Source organism: Saccoglossus kowalevskii, chromosome 11 (assembly GCF_978046115.1).
Source record: "Saccoglossus kowalevskii chromosome 11, keSacKowa6.1, whole genome shotgun sequence".
Taxonomy (NCBI): domain Eukaryota; kingdom Metazoa; phylum Hemichordata; class Enteropneusta; family Harrimaniidae; genus Saccoglossus; species Saccoglossus kowalevskii.
This window is the reverse complement of record NC_140651.1, coordinates 5,788,315-5,809,525: the sequence shown is the minus strand read 5'-3', so window position 1 is coordinate 5,809,525 and position 21,211 is coordinate 5,788,315. Positions and strand designations below refer to the sequence as shown.

General features: G+C 34.0%; 2 protein-coding genes across 3 annotated transcripts; both read left to right on the top strand.

Annotated features, from left to right (window-relative positions):
* Positions 1-2,727: 2,727 nt before the first annotated feature.
* LOC102809748 (vesicle transport protein SFT2B-like) lies at positions 2,728-9,813 on the top strand. Its single transcript, XM_006825398.2, has 6 exons — positions 2,728-2,861; positions 4,447-4,533; positions 5,888-5,973; positions 6,625-6,742; positions 7,674-7,732; positions 9,352-9,813. The coding sequence occupies exons 1-6, from the start codon at positions 2,766-2,768 to the stop codon at positions 9,419-9,421; spliced, it is 516 nt and encodes a 171-aa protein (XP_006825461.2). The 5' UTR covers positions 2,728-2,765; the 3' UTR covers positions 9,422-9,813.
* Positions 9,814-15,313: 5,500 nt separating this feature from the next.
* Positions 15,314-21,173, top strand: LOC102809631 (uncharacterized). 2 transcript variants are annotated; one of them, XM_006825397.3, is made up of 2 exons: positions 15,314-15,445; positions 19,121-21,173. In XM_006825397.3, exons 1-2 carry the CDS (start codon positions 15,320-15,322, stop codon positions 19,799-19,801), a joined length of 807 nt encoding a protein of 268 aa, XP_006825460.2. In that variant the 5' UTR covers positions 15,314-15,319; the 3' UTR covers positions 19,802-21,173. The 2 variants fall into 2 exon arrangements, with proteins under 2 accessions (XP_006825460.2, XP_085361791.1); XM_085505665.1 differs by lacking the exon at positions 15,314-15,445 and adding an exon at positions 18,980-19,034.
* Positions 21,174-21,211: the final 38 nt, after the last annotated feature.

Here is a 21,211-nt window from a genome sequence, read left to right as displayed (position 1 = left end):
AATAAAGTTACAGAAGTGACACTTGACAATGTTGTATTCTGTTTTAGAAAACTCCGTTCAATGTCATGATTTAGATGATCACCCGTTGTAACAGTTACGAACGCCAACAGAGGTACCCACAGCATGTACGTACACACCTCATCATCCAAACTTAAATTTGAAATTGATCGTCCTGCGAGAAAATCAAAATGCCGGTCTTATCTTGTCCAGCAGTTTGTCTCGTATATCACTATTAATATTACCGGCAAAATAAGCGTTTATTGTGGTCTGAAAACCACCTGTAGCTTGGGGATTCATATCTCTCCAAACGTTTAACAAAGTATCATCTCAAGTCCCGAAATTGTGTTTGAGGCAAATAATAGACGATATTATGGTTGAAAAATATACAATATTTGATTTACTATCAGGAATCACGCCGCACACCCATTTAATTTCACTATTTTGATGTTTTGACCAATGTCAACGGAATTCAATTTCACGAACTTTGCAGACAAACAATGAGTTCTTTTGTTATTTTACATGTTCACCTGGGTTTAACTCAACGGATTTTCAGTAAAAATAGCGAAATTATAAACCAGTACATCATTTATACAAATCGCGACCTCTAGTGACTCAACGCTTTCGTGGCGTCAAAATGAATAGAATAGAATATTGCTTTATTACAACGTTAAAGACAATGTGACAATTCTGACAATTTGGTTTCTACACATGTAGAAAGGAATAAAGCTAAACGTTTATGTGTGGTTCAGATCGACAATTGTGTTTGGTTGCGCAGTCATTTGTCTTCTAATAACAGATCAAAACAATATCGACGGGTTTGAAGACCTCAGTGTCACCTCTTTACTTCAGAGTGTAACATAAACAGTTCGCCATGACATGGTTGAAATGTGTCTCACATTTAAAAAAAATAATAAATATATCCTGTTTGTACATTTCCATAACTCATTGATAATATGTGGAATTTTGGTATTACAATGATGTTTCGACTAAAAACGTACTTTCTGATCTCAAAATGAACCCCATAATATTGGGATTATTTTGATATGATCATGTATACTACATGCACAAAATAGTAAAATTGAAGGTCAACCAAATGAATGAGATGAATAATATTTCGACTAAAAACTTACTTTCTGGTCCCAAAATTAACCAGCTGCATATTTGTGTGTGAATTTGTCTGTTGGTACGTGCATTTGTTAACAGTATTACGGGAATAAATGAAACGCATTTAAATAAAAATAAAAGTTTTAAGTCGCCATAAAAACAAACAAACAAACAAAACAACTATTTAGGCCAAGAAACTCACTCTGAAAATTGGCTGAATATGTTTATTGTTTTATGATGTATGAATTATTTTGCATTAGAAATTATTTAAAAATTGACCTACATTTCGAAGGGCTGCATAGTCTGAGTCAGCGTGAATCTGATGCTCGACGTTTAGTGTAGTATAGTTATCGATCTTTTATGTAAGTGTATCACATTAACATTACGACGGACTGTGGCAAATGCTAGGCAATATCTATGTTTCGATCGTTTTGGTGAAACCGATGCTGTGGAGGAGAGATTTAGCAAACACAAAAAACAGTGTGAACTGATGCTATAGTAGCTCGCCATGGAAAGTTCTTGTACCACATTTAGTTACTTATTCGATGCCAATCAGGTTCCAATGCCAACTTCATGATGACTTCCATCCAATCGGAAAAACGCAATAGAGCCACGTAGTGTTCTTTCAAATCGGAGTTTGTTTTATAACAGAAAGGAGAGGTATTTTTTTTTTATTTTAAACTGATGTACATATGTATTTGTTGAGAGCCGAAACTTACTGATGACTATTTTGAGTGCGACAAAGACACACATATCTTTCAAATCCGAGCACACATCTGTCTATCAAATCCAGGGTACCTATTTTTTAGTATAACAACAGACCAGGTATATTTTTGTTGGCATAAGACAAATATAAAAAGCAAAAAGCAGGGCCATGATTGTTTGTTAGATTGTTTACCACAATGGGTTACTCTGACTGACATTTATTATTGCACAGGAGAATATGATGCCAATGATGAACATATTATCAATATTACTACAATGATATCATACCATGGTTCCTTCCGTATAGAGCGCCCTCAATGCAGCAAAAGTGGATAGGCCAATCAAAATGGGACTAAAAGTATACATGTATATATAAATCTACAACCTACAAAGAATATATACTATAATTATGTATCTTTTTAATCATTGGTATTAGAAAATACATGAACGATGACAAATTCTAAGAACTTAATAGTTTCTTTATTTATCATTCGTTACAAGCCAGAGTGAGACACTTGCCAAAAAAAAAAAAAAAAAAATGAAATTCAGAAGAAGGGCTTGGTGTAAATTGTGTTTTGTAGACCTAGTATTATGGGAAAGTCAATACCTGTACTTAAAATACTAGTAGTATGTCCCGGTTTATGTTGACCTCTGAGTCTGCTTGACCCAAAAATAATTAAGGGGGCGTGGCTCAAAACTTGTTTAACTCAATGAAATTTGCAGCTTGAAATACAAGCCACTCACTGTTTCTTTACGTAAACTTTGTTCATTGTATATCTACATAAAATACAATAGTGAGTGCATCTCTCAGTAAAACACAGCCCTTCAGAGGAGATGTGAGTTAACCCACAGACTGTGGTTAACCCGGGAGTTACGCAATCCCAATAATTTCTGGAGGAGAGCAAACGCGAACAATCACTCACATTTTTATTCCGGTTCCGCCATATATATTTCTCATGCAAAGCTACGGAGCTACTCCGACCATGGATAAGTTAAAGAAAGTACTTAAAGGGGAAGAGGAAGACGAAGGAGACCAAAGTTTATATACACAGGTAAACGATAAAACACAGTATTTGTGATCCACGGTGTTATTACTCGCTATATCGTAGGACAGGAAATAAATCGGCGTCCAGTTTACCGCCGTTAGCCTAGCGTATCAAAACATAATTCAGTTGTCATGTTATGGTTCCATCGACGTGTACTCACATACACACACGAGTTTACAGTTTTGTAATGATACCTGTACTCGTATTCAGCGAAATGTTTCGTTTCTGTACACAGCATGTGTTACATTGACGTTGTATTATTTCATGGGCCCGCCTAATGATTGTATACACTGTATTCGTATCGAGTACGGACGACCTGCTTAAAACGAGTGTAGCTAATAATAGTAGTAACTCCATGTGCACCATGGTTACGTAGACTATTATCAGTGATACGTCGACATGTTTTCTGGAACTCCTCGATGTATGTTATCGTATACTAGTATACACTTGTTGCTCTGTGACAATGTATTTGTCGTTTACCATCCATTCACGTGATTTCATCCACAGACAAATGTGAGTCATCACCGCATGTGACGTCATTATACTGTATTCATATTGCAAATGGATTTTACAATTTTAACCTTAAAATGAATTTTTTAAATGATTTCCGCTATTGTGACTGTTTTTCCAATCAACATAAACTTTACTAGCATTTTGTTTGCTCAATACCTACCGGTATGTTGAATTCTCGCGTAGATGCAGATAGTCCAACCTCATCGCCACTTTTGAACCACTCACAAGGATGGTCATAATATCACCCTGCGTCACTGAGTCACAGATTTTTATTTGCCTTATCTGTCATCAGTGTCTTTGCTTTCTTTCTCTTCCTCAACATTGTGTTAGTAAAATGGAGTTAGTAAAATAAAATAAAACGAAATAAAAAATGATTTTGAAGTATTGACTGACAATAATGCTGACAATCGACATTAGCTAACAGCTGTTATATCTGAATTTTCAACAACAGAGTATACAGATAAGATGTTAAGTAAGCAGTATCAAATATAAACATTATGGAAATTTCCATAAAATGACTGTTGCAGTTATTTGTGTTAGCATTTGAAACACTGACTTGAGCAGCATCTTTCTGAAATTTTGTTCTTTTGAAAAGCTGGGATGATGTATAAAGATCTAAAGTAACCATTTTATCATTTTTTTTAAATCAAGAAAAAAATGCAAATTTTCTGGATGTTAGGCCATACCAGCAATGAAAAGACCTTTTTCTAGTAGTACTCTCACACATTCTTTACTGACAATTGTCATATAAAAACTCAACCATGCAATCATTACTATGGCTACCTGTCAATCACCTTGGCATAGTGATATGTAATCACATATTTTTAAAGGAAATACTTCATTCATTTCCATGACAACATATGTTTACATCTTTGAAATGACATGAAAAGCATGAGTTTCTGAAATTCCAATTCTTTAAATCTAAAAATTGTCATTTATTATATACATATTTTATATTATTTGTTTCTCTGGTGCAAGTTTTTGTGAAATTGAATTCTTTTAAACAGCAATTACCCCAGGTAGTATATAATGTAAGTATGTTTAACAACACATTTTGATCACTGTAATTTTATTTTAGTTTTCAGAAGCAACAACACTAAGTTGGTCTACAAGACTGAAAGGATTTGTCATTTGTTTTGTTCTTGGGATGGTTTTATCGTTCATAGTAAGTACTATTTTATGAATCTGACTTGCACTGTAAAGAGGGAAGTCAATGCAACAATGGTGTTAGGTGATTGCTTCCTTGTGTTAATATACATGTACATGTGCTATGTGTTAGCTCATCTGTTGAGGTGATTAATTGTATGATTGTCCATGGTAGCAATGATGTAAAATTAACCACCTTATTTTCCCCAGCATCTGCTGAGATGATTAAAGAAACATATGCGTGTACTAAAGAATAGTGATTGAGCCATGTTCAATATGGGTCCCATGCAGTCTAAGCCACAGTGACTCATTGATGCACAGAGATTTTTTGTGACACAACTAGTTATGCTCAATTCATGTCATTAGAAAAACGTATATTAATATCTTACTATATTAATACCTATAATATTATTACCTTGAAAAATATCAGTTTATAGTTCAGATATTTGCAATTTAGTGAAAGAATATTCACATATTATAAATGCAATAAGTGTGAAAAAAAAAGAAATCAGAGATCCTTGCATTCTTTTCTTTAAGACCTGTCTCTCTCCAGCAGCTGCAACGTTCTGATTTTTGGGATACCATTTTGACAAATAAATTTCCTTGTTTGTTTACTTGAAATCCTACTATCTTTATTTATTTTTTGTTCTTAAAGGCCACCGTCCCATTTCACAAATTACATAGAAAAATAAATACATTCTTTCCTGAGGTCATAGGTCTCCTCGTGTTAATACATTCTTGTCTCAGAATATGTGCTTTATGTACAAACATTGTTAGTTTTGGGATTATTTGGTCAGAGTTATTTGACATAATGGAATAAAATCATACTACATGATGACCACCACCTACCGGTATTAAAAATGTATTTGGTCAGAGCGTTGTTGCATAATCTGAAAGATGCCGTCTTCAAATTCTATATAACCAAACATTACTTCAAAAATCAAGCTTTGAGCACTAAAGAGTTCCACCAAAAATAGTTCAGACTTTACTCTGTAGTACCACTGTATATTCATAATGTCAGCATTTGAGAGCTTAATAAATATTAACATTTATAAATTCAATGTATTTGCAATCACCAATGTTCACAGTATGACATTTCACAAACTTTATCATCCTGAAGGCGTCTTATTTCAAGTCTTAATTTCTTGAAATACTTACTGAAAATATAGAAATTGTTGTTATAACGGTCTAAGCAATTTTTTCCACCACTCAAAAATTTTAGTTTTACTGCAACATTGTATAACTATAATTAATTCATTAACACATTCCCTGCTCAAAGTCTTCACAAATGTATAAAGGGTCGGTGGGCAATGTGTTAATAACATTAATCCAATGTATTGTTATCTCATTCTGTTTTGCTCATTTTTTTGCAGGGAGTTTTTGTTTTGTTTTTAGGTTCTACTGGTTTGGTTTTATTTTCTATCTTCTATACATTAGGCAACATAGTGGCCATGTTGAGGTAGGTTTCACTCTAAGATTCCTTCATGACAAAGTTCAAGTTTGCTGTATTCTCAAAATTCCTTTTTGTTGATCACATGGAATTTGGATCAAGGAGAATGAGATGCTATAGAAGCAGATACAATAACCAGTCAATATTACAACAACATTTGGCGTTACTTTCTGAAAACACACTCACTTGGAATCCGAATTAACAATAATTTCAATTTTAAGTCAATATTTCTCAGAACTACTAATTTATTCTTCTCAAACACCCCTGTGCCGATTGCACTGGTAGTCCTTTGTGGTGATCTCTTTTGTTTTGTGACAATATGTACAATGTTTTTCATTCTGCTGAACACTTTAATCTTTGCCCTCTATTACATATGCTTCATTCCATATGTATGTATTCATGTATGTTCATGATTTGATTAGTTTTTGTTAATCTATGAAAAATGTTATAATGGATTTTGTTAAAGAATGGTTGGTATACTGATGAAACATTTGACTTACAAGATATATACCGGTACAGAGTGTAATCAGACATTCATTTTGTACTATGCCCGCCATGCATGGTGTGTCTTGGCTTGTTTGGAAATTACATTCAACATTTGGCCTAGCAACTAATAAAAGTTCAATATTTGTAATTTTTGTTTTTCTGTTTTCTTGGCAGTACATGCTTTTTGATGGGTCCTCTTCGCCAACTTAAGAATATGTTTAGTGAAAAAAGAATTATTGCAACAATTGTTGTGATTATAACTTTTGTTCTTACGCTGTGTGCGGGACTTTGGGTAAGTATTGGGATTATTTCTTATTGGGAATATAACTTATCCATTATACATTCATACCTACAAATTCGCATTGTTTTCTAAATTACGTTGTGTGTTTGAGGTCACTCTGTGGGAAAATTGTAATTTCACCTATAAAGTGTATGATAAAACTTTTATGGACTGGATCTGTCTTTTGCTGCCCTTGGTCGTACGGCTTACACTCCCGCCACACGACTTCGGCCCGCAAAATCTGTATCCAGTCCATGAAAAATATTATGTAACATTATAGTCAGTGCATATCAAAATTACAATTGCCATTTTTATTTAAAAATTGAAGTTACTGAGTATTACGACTTCCCTTGTCAACTATGAAGTGTTCCATGAACTTTGAGTGCATATTTCTGCATCATTCAGTCTTCAGTTCTAAAGAAAATGATAAAGTCTGCTGATTTGCCCCCATAGCAAGTTCAAGTTGATTGACCTATGTATGATAGAGAAAACTCCATAAAATTGTGCTATTTTAGTCGTAATATTAGTATTTAGGCTCGTCATACACAACTCATCAAAATTTCAAGATCATTATTAAATAAGATCAATATCATTGGCATTGTCGTATACTAATCTTATTCTACTATATTATAAAACTCTGAAATATTTAAAAATAGAAAGTCTTGAGTTATAACAATTGATGCTAACCATTAAGTTATAATTATCATCAGTCAAATTACCATATTTACTGTATTAGAAGTGAATATAAATCAAAATTCACATTCGTTATATACTGAATCATTAAAATATTACTTATTTTGACCATAGAAACAACTCTGTAATTCGTGTAAATGTATGCACTACTAATAGAACATATATGGTAAGTTAATATAAAATCACTAAAACTTACAAATTTGATATTTTACTAGATTTAAATTATATTATTTATTCTTGATAATTACAGTGGGGTATTCCAGTCCTAGCATTGGTATTTTGTATTCTGCAGTTCTTAGCCTTGACTTGGTGAGTATCTAAATACTTATGAGCAATTTTTGTTCCTTGCATGTTTTTATTTTAAAATAATCATTAACATTGTGCATTTGCTTTTTCATGAAATTCAAATATTCCTTCCATCTTTGGCTCCACTGTTGACTTTGTCAAGCGGAGCTTATCTTCAACATTTTATTTTTTTGACTTCTTCTTGAAAACTACATGTGTTATTGCTTTGATACCTGAGGTGGGGGGGGGGTTACCTTGGGTTGACCTCTTTTTGATTTTTTCATTTCATGATGATATCTTTAATTCTCTAATTTTGATGAATATTTTTATTCTATTTGAATTCTGCGAGTTTGATATTATACATATGGGTACCTCAGGTGGACCTCTCTCAGTTTTGTTCATTTTGAGATGATATCTTCAATTCTCTAATTGAAATGTTCATTGCTAACAGTGGAGCTATCTCAGCAGAGAGTCTGCTTGTTCTGAATTGACGACAAAACAAAATGCTGTGACATGCACCTTATTAACTGGTCATTCAGTAACTAGAAACATAGATTTATTTTATGGGGTGGGATACATAGACAGAATACATAGAACAAATACTGCCATTGAGATCTGCCATTGTCCTTAAAAGACCATTAAAAGGAGAATTTGTATATCTTTTTGATTTGGTATTTGTAATTATTAACTAAACAAGATTTCTACATAATGTAGTCTTAGCGATTGTACAATTGTGAGATTGATTCTCAGAGCTGACTGTTTACTTAGTAGTATAAAACAAAATGCAGTCTGCCCTGTCTTCCAAACATTGCCATATTAGGTTTGGGAAACTGGTTTGCACATGTAATTTGCACCAAAAACAAAAATGTTAGAAGAGACAGACAAAACAAAACTTGTAGCGTCCTCTATAGTAAGATGTACTCCAACTGGTATTGTAAAATTCTTTATTTTCGCTGGAATTAATTTTCGCTGAAAAGACTTTGTGAGTGTTTTGTATGAAATTTATTTTCACTGATTTTTGATGAGTTGAATGTAAAATATTGGAAAAACAATATATTCGCTGGAATTTACTTTCAGTTAATATAGCAAAAATATTTTCCAAGCGAAAATAAAGTATATTACACTATTCATAATCATCATTGTTTTTTCCTCGCGCTTTTATTCAGTTTTACAAAAGGACAAAAATATGAGTGGGAAATCACATGAAAGTAGTAAAAACTATCAGACTGTATGTTGCATTCCGCTAGCTAAAAATTGCATTTTTTGAAAACCTCTGCATAGTCACACTACTTTCAATGTCTGAGGACCACCAATCGTATGGCTGTTATTTCATATAAAAATTTCTGACAAACAAATCATTTGCAATTTATATAGCGCCATCTATAGTTTGCTATGGTAACATCCACATTAGTCATCATTGTTGTATTAACCCATATTTCTACTAGAAAACAAATCATTAGCCATATATATAGCGCCCTCTATAGTTGGTTATGATAACATCCACCTCAAACTGGTCTTGTCCATAACTGTAATTTTAATACCAACATCATCGTAATGCAAACAAAATGTTATTAAGCGTATAATGCAATTAATTAAGTCATGTTTATTAACCATCCTGTGTTCTGATTTTTTTAATTTTAAAGGTATGCATTATCATACATCCCATTTGCTAGAGATGCAGTCAAGAAGTGCTTTGGTTCCTGTATGGCATAAGAAATGGACAGTGTGTAAAGAAATAAATCATATCATATCATATTATATAGTTGTACCACTTTAGTTCAAGTATCTCTGTGAATATTCTTATGGCAACAAAGAATAACTGAGACTTTCTTATCTTGTTATTGAGAAAATTCAGTGAGTTTAAGCAAAATAATTGCTTTTGAACTATTTGACCATGAAGTTTACTTTTGTGCAACTAAAACAGAATTTTAATTCATCTCTTTTGGCAATATACATGTTATGTTGACAAAAAATAACTTTACGAACACAGTTTTTGTCCCCTTCAAGCAAGGGTGATACCTGGATGGTTGGTGGATGGTTTACATGTATATGTATTACTCAGATTTGGTTGAATGCTTGTTACAAATACAAGTCTCAATATATTACATGTGTATGTAGATTTTTTTGTATAGTCTTTGCATGATTAATGGATGTTTAAGGAAATTTTACACAAAATTAGTGTATTTAGTAGTATGTGGCTACCTGATAAAGTTAATATTTTATAAAAAACACACACTTCAGTTTGTCTGGCCTTTCTGTGTGAAGAAATACATGAATGTTGGAAAATATTTAAAAATTTGTCTTTATTTTGAATCACTAGTTTTGCAACACAAAACAAACTTTGAAATGGGAATCCCAAATTTTTGACAACATTTAAAAATACTGAAAGTCATTAAGAATTTAACATTAGTAAATTAATTTGTGCATATGCAGAATGCCAAATACTTCACATTGTCGCAGGATCTCAATAAATCTTATGCCAGATCTCATAGATTTGAAATAACTCGTGTGGGGATGCGGTTGAGTGAAATGTGCCTTTATTGAGTGGATCAATGTGCAAAATTTTATGCCTCTCTAGACAACTGTATTACTGTGGTCTAATCCCAGCTTATGTTTCTTGGTGGCAAGTGATAAAAACTTGGATATATATGTAATCTACATACCCTCTAGATAATTGGTTGTGAATTCAAATTAGGCAATTAGCAGAACTCCATTATTGCTGCAACATGGGACCTATAACTGACAGAAGGTGAAATTATTTTTTAAAAATTGGACATCATACTGTATTGTTCAGTTTAATATTTTAGTTTAATCAATATCTACTTATTTAATCTGTACATATTCTCACAGCACTTCATGGTTCATGTTTACTTGTCAGTCATATATATATATATATATATATATATATATATATATATTTATTTAAAAAAAATCGTGTATATATATATATATATTAACAAAAAAATGTCTCATCAGTCAGTCTTTGTGGCATATAAAATTCCTTAAATGTCCCCCAAGTTATAATGTTGAGCCATGTTGTTTGTTTGGAAGTGATAGCTTGTTTTAAAGATGAAATTAAAATGAAATATATATAATTTAGGACCCACTCCATTCTTCTAAGGATACTACATCATAAAGTTGTAGCTGTATATTCAAGAATGGTCGAAACAAATTCATGTTGGATCATTCAGTCGTTTGTGTGTTGGATATCCAAGTACAATACATTCGTCAATAACATAAACCCACCAATACCAATCTAGTGATAGTAGTGAGTGTTGTACTTTACTGCATTGTAATCAGTATATTTTTTTTTATGAATGATGTAATTACTCATTTAATCAAACAAGACATTCATTGAAGTTTTCACTTACTGCCTTGATCAGCTTTACAATTATTATATAGAATAGAATTATTTATGTTTTGGTAGTTTAAAGTGAGGGGGGGGAGTCATCTGCACATGCGTCAGATAGCCATAGCGTGTAATTGTTTACAAACAAGCGTCTACCCATGAGCCTTTGCATTTTTAGCGTGTGTTATCGTCACCTGGGACTCGATTCCCGCGTGTGCGCAGATGATGACTCTCCTGCTTTAGCAGGAAATTGATAAATAAATCAGTGTACACCATCAATAATCTTTACATTGAAATCACTTGAACTTGCATACAAGCTGTAATGGCTGGAATCTTTTTTGTTGCATAATAAAATAAATATGTATTACAGAAATGAATGTTAAAAAAGGTCATATGTGATATCAATGAGATCATTTGCAAAACCCTATTCATGATCATTGTTTGTATACAAGTCTGCATTATCTTATTTTTAATGAGAGTATGAAAAAATTAATGTCAGCCATGATATGATATGGTGATAACAAATTGTTCATCTTCTTTAAACTATCATAATAGTTTTTGTAATGTCGATATTGATTCTATATTTCAATGAATTTAATTGTGAATATATTGATTTTATTTTCAAATCCCACCCAAATATTCATCCAACTTTAATACCAGTAGAGCACACTATATTACCTAAGTTATGCGATCATTTTATTAATATATAAACACATTTTTATTGGTTGCTGTGGATACACAATTCTACATGGGAGCATATGTGAAATGTGAGTATGCCGATAATGGTATCTTGAGATCATAATGTGAAAAGACGCATATATATATAAAATTCAGAAGTTGTCAGTCAGTTTAGGTTTATTGTTGGAGTATATACCTTCTATTAACTTTGTGATATACAATATCGCTTAGCATAAAGTGTACAAGTGTTTATATAGTATCATACATGCACCATTCTTAGAATATCACTAATCTATGACATATCTCTTTAAAAAACATTTGGAAGCAAAAAAACTGCTGAATTAAACAGCTTTTATTTAGCAGTCAGCCAATGGAATGTTAGAAGACACTACTTTAGTGTTTGTAACTTTTGCGCTTATTGATGTTCTATGAATTTACTTATAAAATATTATGAAGATTATCTTAATATACTGTTCTTCCATTCTATGTTAGATGTGTAACTTATATTGTATTTTGCAGAAATAACTCTATTTTCACATTACTTTTTGTAATTATCTGCATTGGTGAATTGCATGATGGAAAAATAAAACAATTTCCTGAACCTTATATGTTTGTGTGTTATAATACAATGTTTTGATATAACAACCTATCCATCGACTGAAGGGTCAACTTCAGTGTAATAATCTTATGTGGGGAGTGTGAAGACACCAGTATAATACCATTTCAATCAACAACCAACCAATGATCAGACATGTAGTTCACGATATAATAGCTATTTATTAATAACGGGTTAATGAAAGCATCGTCTCGCAAGACAATCATAGCACAACCTACAGTCCCTCCACATACGTAACCTGTTTGACTTCAAAGACGCGCCTGGATTTATCCAATAGACCTTAGAATGAATTTCGGAATAACGACTTTTGAGAAGTGATTTGGCATACTAAAACATGCCAACGTTCTTGAAAATTATATGATTGAACTAAAAATACATACGATTGACAGATGTTTTATTTTTTCGATAACCGGATGATAATTATGACGTTCGACTGCAAGTCTGGTCAACAATTTCCGGTCTCGGATTACCAGTCAATTCGAAAATTTCAGAAAAAGTTTTTTTTTTTTTTGGGGGGGGGGGTTGCCAAACTAAATGGTCTTGAAAATATTATGATACAAATAAAAAGTACAATAATTTGAACAGCAGATAAAAATACTGACACAAAACAAGTCGACGCAATCATTTCCGGTCCGGGTGATTTTCAGTAAGTTCTGAAATTTCGAACACAAACTAATACACGTCAATGTTTTAGAAAATACTAGTAGGATGATTTGAGTAATTATTGCAATAATTTGTGGAACAGATGTTCAATTTATACTCATGAAAAATTCCAGTCCATACTATAATAGGAGGGCAAGGGGGGGGGGGGGGTAGCTGGTACAGTTTTACGGGAAATAAAAAGGGCTTTTTACAATTACAAGGAAAAAAAGACGTTTTTACAGTTTACAGTGAAAATTGAATGTTTACATTTTACAGAGAAAATAAAGGTTATTTTACGGAAAATTAAAAAAGAAAACCTAGAAAATTCTTGTACGTACCGGAAAAAATCATATATTTTCACAGTGGACGAACAAAATATTTGATTGATTACGTTGTACGTCTAGCCTGTGATTACAGAATTACGGAATTTATTTTTTCAATTTACGTTGTACGAAAAAATAAATATTGCATTTCCAGGTATAATACTGTCGCACCCTTTGCTGTTCATTATTCGAATTGTATGCACTCAAACAAAAGAAATGCAAATATCAACACAACCAGTGGCGGCGAATAAACATTGCAATACCTTGACTTTATTTTTGGGACTTATACGCACACATATTAAATTTGTGTTGTATAGATATGCAGCTACTACCTTGCCTCTCCCCAGAAAGTTGTGACACAATCTTGTCGGTATAACAATTACTACGTTCACGTTACGGGATCTCGGCACGTGCCGAAATTTTTAATCAGTTGTGTTTGCAGAGGGATTACAGCAGTTGTGTTCACGCATGGAGCTAAAAATGGTTCACGTTATTCAGGACCCACTTAGGACCGACTGGGCTCGTGCCGAAATCACGCTCTCATTCGTCGATCTGTTGGCCCAAACGATACGCATATGATGATAATAATAATTGTTATAGTGAAATTATATCCATTTGTTGCAATGGTGTTTATTACGAGCCATCGTGCACATGAACGGCAAAGAAGATTCGAAACATAATTATTTTTTTCACATCAATGTAAAATGTGCAAGAAAATAGAGGTTGTAGCAGCACATAAATATGCGTCGCTGATGACGGTTTACATTCATTACTACAGCATCCGACCATCTACTAGTATATCCGAATTTCTTGTCATCGTAATTTCATGCTAGTATCAATCAACTTATGTTTTTCTTAAATTTACCACCGAGGGCGTGATTTCGGCTCGTGCCGAGCGTTCAGGCAGCAAATCTCGGCACGTGCCGAGTTTCGGTCCCAAGCATCCATCGGGACCGAGATCGAGTTCTTTTCGGCACGTGCCGACTCGGTCCCGACCGTTCACACACAATTTTCGGCACGTGCCGACTCGGTCCCGAGTCTCAGCACATGCCGAGATCTCTAACGTGAACGCCACTAATGTGTGTAATATGTTGAAAGTTTAATTTAAACCCCTGTTCTAGTAACTTGTCGGGTTATATGCCGTGTGTGTTAGGGGCACGATTTGCACAAACTAGTAAATCGGCATAAAACCGTTGAATTATTTCGTTCCTGTCATCTGTTGTTTAACGAAGGCAACCAAATAAACCCATTTTATTTTAAAACGTGTCCCGAACGAGGCTAGTTTTGTTTGACTTGTACAAAATCGTGTACGTATAATGTGTGTTACACGTTGCGAATTGCTTAATATTTAAAAGCTATTGTGCCAGTAATTGCTTATACCATGCGTGTAAGAGCAGTTATTACACAATCTAGTAAATTAGTAAACAAATATAACTTCCCTATATCAGGCACTAATCAACATAGTATCACTTTACGGGACTAATATTTACATTTACTACAGCGATGTAACATGTATAATGTTGTGTTACACTGACCATCAATTGAACGGACGGGCGGACAGAAGGATTGACATTTAATGAATCACTAACATGAAGCCTAATATCGTGTATTGAAATTATAATCCCACTTTCCACGTTACATTCCGTTAATTCTAAAGTTAGGCACACATTGCCAATAGGGAGGTCAGAGCATTCCCTGCAATGCTCAATTTTACGATATATGAATAGTAAAACTGTATTATGGATTATTTCCAATATTATTTCAAATTGCATGCATAACTATAATATAACTATATATAGCTGGCCACCATAGTATTTAAGGCGGATATACATATCTATTTTTAACCGAGCTTCTGATCTATGCCAGATAAAAGCAGGTTAAACAGTCAATTGTGTCCTTGTAGATATTTTTCCACAGATTATTCGAGGTGATTTAAATCGACCTGCGACCCAAAATCGTAGTTTAGGCTATAAATGCCAGACATGCGCATTCAATCAATTGTTATGACCCCATGTCATAGTTTAATTTTATTCAACAACAATTCCTTGGTAGACCACCACTGCCACCAACCAATTTTGACCGTTGTCAATATAGTTCAACAAGGTATTGTGCCAATACATTCATATGAGGTAGGTTTCTTTATATGCTTACTAACACATACTTGAAGCTCCATACTTGAAGCGATGTGTTACTGCACAATACGAGGCATGGCGTTTGCATTGAACCTGGACCCAGTTAGTAACACGTTCATGAAAAATAGCCATTACTATATCACTAAAACGCGATTTGTGATTTTAGATTCACAATTTGATCTAACCCTATCAAAATCCAATAATATATTCTCAGGGTACAATTTCAATTCCAATTCTTGAGGGCCTGGAACGTTTTCAAATTACTTCGTTGCGCACTCTATTCGTTGATTGGCTGTTTAGATTCAACTGTCCTTGAACTTACGGGCATCGTAACAATGCTCTGAAATTCTCACAGTATACGTCACGATCCCCCAAACGTTGGCAGGACCAATCACAGACAGGAAAAGACAATAAATTTGCGGATTAACACCTCTGTTTTCCCCCACGCGAAAAAAATCGGTTCCGGTCCGTCTGTGAGAATACAGTACTATTTTTGTGACTCGGTCTTTTCAAAACTGCTATATAGTTTGTATTAATGTTGACGATACTATGGCGCATTTGTTTTGATCCAATTTTGTATTTGGTTTGAGTATTGTTGTGATTTTGCATGACGTGACGGCTTGTTGCATAATGAATGCAATTAATGATACATGTTTGCAGAGGGATTACAGCAGTTGCGTTCACGTTCGCCTGGGCCTATTTAGTTCGTACCGTAATCACGTCCTAATTCGTCGATTTTTTATTTGACCCAAACATGGCAGACGATATGCATTTGATAATAATTATTACTTTATCGAAATCATATTCATTTTCTTTTTTAGTATTTATTATGAGTCATCGTGCACATGATGTAGAATTTCACTATTGTCGTTTTACTTATTATTACACATGTTGCTCAGGTCCAGTAGATAAAACAATTCACTTAGAAGTTTACTTAATTAGATGAAAAATTAAATTTTGTATGTGTAACGCATTTCCTCAAAAATGTGCATCTCAAATACTAAATGCCATGTATTCATATAAATAAAGTTTGCCAAGGAAGTCTAATATATGAATGTTGATTGTCATATTGTAAAATCACCATGATTTGGCATTTAATCTAATTCGAGTGCATATGGACAACTGGGGAGGGAGATAGGTATAATTTGGCCATACAACCTCATTAATCATACACGTAACTGTAGAGATATGTATTTACTTTCGACTGGATGCATAGAGCCGGGAGTGCCACCGTTGGTGGTGCTATGCAGCTTCGAAATCTTCGGTGTCTCACGCAGATATCTTTTTAGTATAACTAGTAACTTCGCGATGAGTGGCTTTTGCAGTAACTGGTCTCTTTACCGGAGTTGAGAAATAATGTTTTATGTGGTTTTACAACTGGTGCTAATCTGGGAATACCATCTTAGGAGCTGTTAATTTGCCCTTATAATTTGTGCAGATGCTCTGGCAGGAGTTCCTAAATAAGACTCTTGATAATGCCCCTTAGTTTCTAACTTCGACCAAGAAACATTTGACCATTTACAGTTTGGGCTTTGCATAATGCATTCTTGTTATACTGCTCAGTAAAATACTGTAAGTAGTGATTTTACTGGTGTTGCAGCAGGATAATTGAATACTGTTTATTGAAATTAATAATTCCCAGAAAAAATTTATATTATAGATGAGAAATCATAAGAAACAATTGTATAACTCATTCTCAGTAATGAAATGAAGAAAATGGTATTAATTATTAATAATGTATTGCAATACAACCGATTAAAATTGAAGGAAATTATAATATAAAATATTCTATCAGGGCCACTTGTCGACAGGCGTATTTCGCAGTCAGTACGATTAAAGAAAATATTTGCTCACAATCTTATAAACTGGCTTGGCTACCAATAAGATATTAATGTGTATATATTTTAATACAAGTACACTCACAGAAATACACACGAAATATTAGATAATTCATTATATAATCTCGACAAAGAAAATCATTATTTGTCAAACTTATGGAAATCCCAATAAACTAGATTTAAAGTTCACAACAAGGACGTAAATTCAGTTTTATTAAAGACTCCCGGGGAACAAACATTCGTGATGTAATTCACTCTGATGAGAGAATAGTAAAGGGTAAATAAACATGCCGACAATAATGCAACATTTTATTTCCCGTCTTTGCCTGTTTTGGGGTCCATGAGTTTTTACTATATACTTATGGTAGTGAAATATGTTGTAATTTTTACCTACCTATTTAATTCTTTCGTTGAAAACATTTTTAGGCAGAAAAGTGGGAAACTTTCTTAGGGGAAATGCTTCGTAAATGTAAAGTTACACCAAAAATAAATGCAGTTCAAAAATTGCATACTTGACACCCTTTGCATTATTTGATTATAGATTCCAAGGGAACAAATATTAGTGTTGTAATTCACCTTGGAGGGGAATAGGCGACAAAGGTCAGAAACAAATTTGGGGGACTCCAAAAACGTTTTTAAACAATTTAATGCACGTGAATTTCACGACGAACGTTTCAATATTCTGGTTATCTGTGATGTGGCACTGGTGTCGAAAGCTGTCGAGGAAAATGGCGACAAAGGTCAAACGCATTGTTATGCTTATTTGATTCCCGGCATGATGGTTGACAAAGAAATGAAAGAATTTTCCCGGCGATAGCTACGTGCATTGGAACCAAAACGTTATCGTCAAGACTCAGAAGACGACAGTGACAGCTACCAAAACGTAATTGAAGGCAAATAAACACGTGAAGCATAAACGACTGTTTCGAGTCGTAGCATAGGGGACTATACCATTGTTGACTTTTGAGGGGAATGGAAACCAGTCAATTTGAGGGTGTAACAATAAGCGAGGGAGCAAATCGTTTTTATGCTATGAAAAAGTGAAGATCTTGAACGTACTTTATGTACTTTAGTACAATGTCATTTTTATTTGATTACCTAACGCTTTTATGTTCATGTGCTGCAAGTTACAGAGCACATACCTAAGCGGCCTCCCCTCAAGCCCAGGCATTTTCCGTGTCAAAATCGCGAAACTATCCGTTTTTACACAATCGGGGAAGTTCGAATTACTAAACGAAGTACAGGACGACGAAGCTGAAATATCCAAGAACCAACACATACCAAAAATTATATCTCAAAAGTGAATATTCGTGGTGTATTTTAAGTCTAACCGGACCGGATGTGGGAATTTGTTACTACTCTAAATATCCAAACATATTTTAGTATAAGGTAGTAAAAAGCGAACGGTCTTGTTAAATCCAGTAACAGTTTAAAATGATAAAAAGCGTGTAGAGTCTTATAATTACCACAATAGACAGGCTGCAATTCGAGCCGAAACTTTGTAGTTGTGGTGTTCTATGATCATCAATGCTTTAGATTTTTTTCGATAATCGGACGTTCAAATAATATTAAAGAAGTGTCCACATCATAACCTCATCATAGTTATTAGCATATTTGATCTGCATTGCGCATGCTTTACCTCGTTATCGTGTATATCACCACGCATGCGTTACCGTTATGCGTGACAGGTCAGTGAAACACGAAATCTGGGGAGGACATCCGGTTATTTCTCGACTTTCTAGTAATAAGTATGTATATATAAATAATTGAATACAAAATATCGATCTCTAACCAAGATGTCGATGATCTAACTATTGAATTTGTTTTTATGCAGATGGCTTCCAAGCAGAACCATGATATCAGATATGAAGTGATGACGTCAGAACACGTAGAAGAAGCATCCCATGTTTTATCTGAGGCCTTTCTGCGTGGAGATCCACTGTCCATAGTTGTCAATCATCCATACGAGGTTGAACTGTCATCAAACATCAATCTTTGCAAATACTGTGTACAAGAGGGAGTTTCCATGGTAGCTATAGATAATCGCACTGAAAAGGTCGTCGGAGCGATAAATGGACTGCTTTGCCATGGCAATGACATCGAACTTGAAAAGCCAGACCACCCAATGATAACTGCCGATATTGCGCCATATATAATACCAGCTATGAAGCCTTATATTTGGGCATTGGAGAAAAGCTTCTATGAATATCCTGACTTCAACAAAGATCGTGACTGCATGATATTAGTGAGTTGTAAGATAGGTGTTCGTGAAGATTATGGTGGTATAGGGATTGGCACCAGATTGGCTGAGTTGCGTGCTGATTTGTGTAGAGAAAAGGACATAAAGTTTATTTTGGTAACTTCAACTGGACCAATAAGTCAAAAGTTGTATTCGAAATTAGGGTATGAATACATCAGTGAAATTCCATACAAGGAATTCGAAATAGATGGTAAACAACCTTTTGCATCAATAACAGCATGTTCATCTTCAAAGTTATTTGTGGGGAAGTTGTAATTACTGTTGATAAACACGAAATAAAATTTAAATTACTACATAACATTTAACAGATAAATGGGTTCCCAAGTTTAGTAGAATTGTTAGTTTGTTAGGGGAACGCCACACTGGTAATAGCATCTCTCTTCTGCTGTTACTGAACGCTATTACTGAAAGTAGATGATATGATCTGCATTTGTCTAGAGCATTGTACAGGGAAGAAAAGGGCGGGGCAAAGTAAACATTATAACAAATTGGAGCACATTTCTTAATTTCGTAATGAGTTTGGTAGGAATGAAATGGCCTGTACCACACCAAGTCCCAAGGTTAAATATAGATTGTTAATACATTCACTCGCCTTATGGATATGTCTGAACACATAGCCGTATTGTTGGCAGCAAGATTTTTGGAAGCGTTTTCTTCATGGGATATTCTTAGCAACTCGACCAGGGTGTTCCATAAGACCATTCAGACTTACCACCAGTCATTACACACGCATTAGTCTTGGGACACTGTCCAAATGTGAAAACAAAGAAGTTAGATTGTGACAATTACAATTACAACTGAATCATATTCTTGTCATGATGAGCATTCATTTTTGTTCAACACAAGACACATGTTGTCTGATTTATACACATACAAATTAGGTAATTAACATATTGTCATCTTTCTTAGAAGTGGTGTAAATAAAAAAATGGATACAGAAAAATCAAGATAACTTTGACATGTAACTTTGATTAACCCTTCAACAGAACAGTTTCCGTTATGTACACAACTATTCCAAATGATATTTTTTCTAGTCGCTTACAAATACGTAGTAGTACTTAGTCGGATCATTATCAGTATGCTTAATTTATTAGTTAAAAACAAACAGTTTGAAAAATACAAATATTTTAACGTCACATACACATTATATTGATAATGTACTTTCTATCAACAATTCTCAATTTAGTGATTATGTTTTATAAAGTTGAACTTGAGATTAAAGAGACTAATAAAGAACCTACTTCTGCTTCATACTCTCTAGATTATATATTAATTAAGGCTTTTGAACTGCTTTTGATCGCCCTGAAGTCACACATTGCGAACTTTGTTTTTAAATAATCTTCTAATGAAAATGGTTCTAATCGTTTATAGTAGTTAGGTATGAGCGACAACACGCCGGGGAGGGGGCTAGGTGTTGCGGCGGAAATGTTGGGGTGGGGTGGGGGGTGCGTCCCCAAATCAAGCTGAAACCCTTTGTGTCAGCAAAATTTGCCCCTCAAAATGCAGGAAATAGCGTTTCAGAGGGATGGTGAGCAGATCTAGCCCCATGCAAAATTTCGTGCCACAGCCTCTGTTTGATTTATTTACTCGCTTATAGCTGAATAAATTAAGTTAAAAACACAAAAAAGTGGAGAAATTAAATGATCTGAATGTGTGGAGAACAGC

Bases quoted from the DNA above. Each gene is read 5' to 3' on its own strand.
- LOC102809748 (XM_006825398.2), top strand. From the start codon at position 2,766: ATGCAAAGCTACGGAGCTACTCCGACCATGGATAAGTTAAAGAAAGTA. The intron at 2,862-4,446 runs GTAAACGATAAA...ATTTTATTTTAG, and splicing joins ACCAAAGTTTATATACACAG to TTTTCAGAAGCAACAACACT. The intron at 7,733-9,351 runs GTGAGTATCTAA...TTAATTTTAAAG, and splicing joins CAGTTCTTAGCCTTGACTTG to GTATGCATTATCATACATCC.
- LOC102809631 (XM_006825397.3), top strand. From the start codon at position 15,320: ATGACCCCATGTCATAGTTTAATTTTATTCAACAACAATTCCTTGGTA. The intron at 15,446-19,120 runs GTAGGTTTCTTT...GTTTTTATGCAG, and splicing joins TGCCAATACATTCATATGAG to ATGGCTTCCAAGCAGAACCA.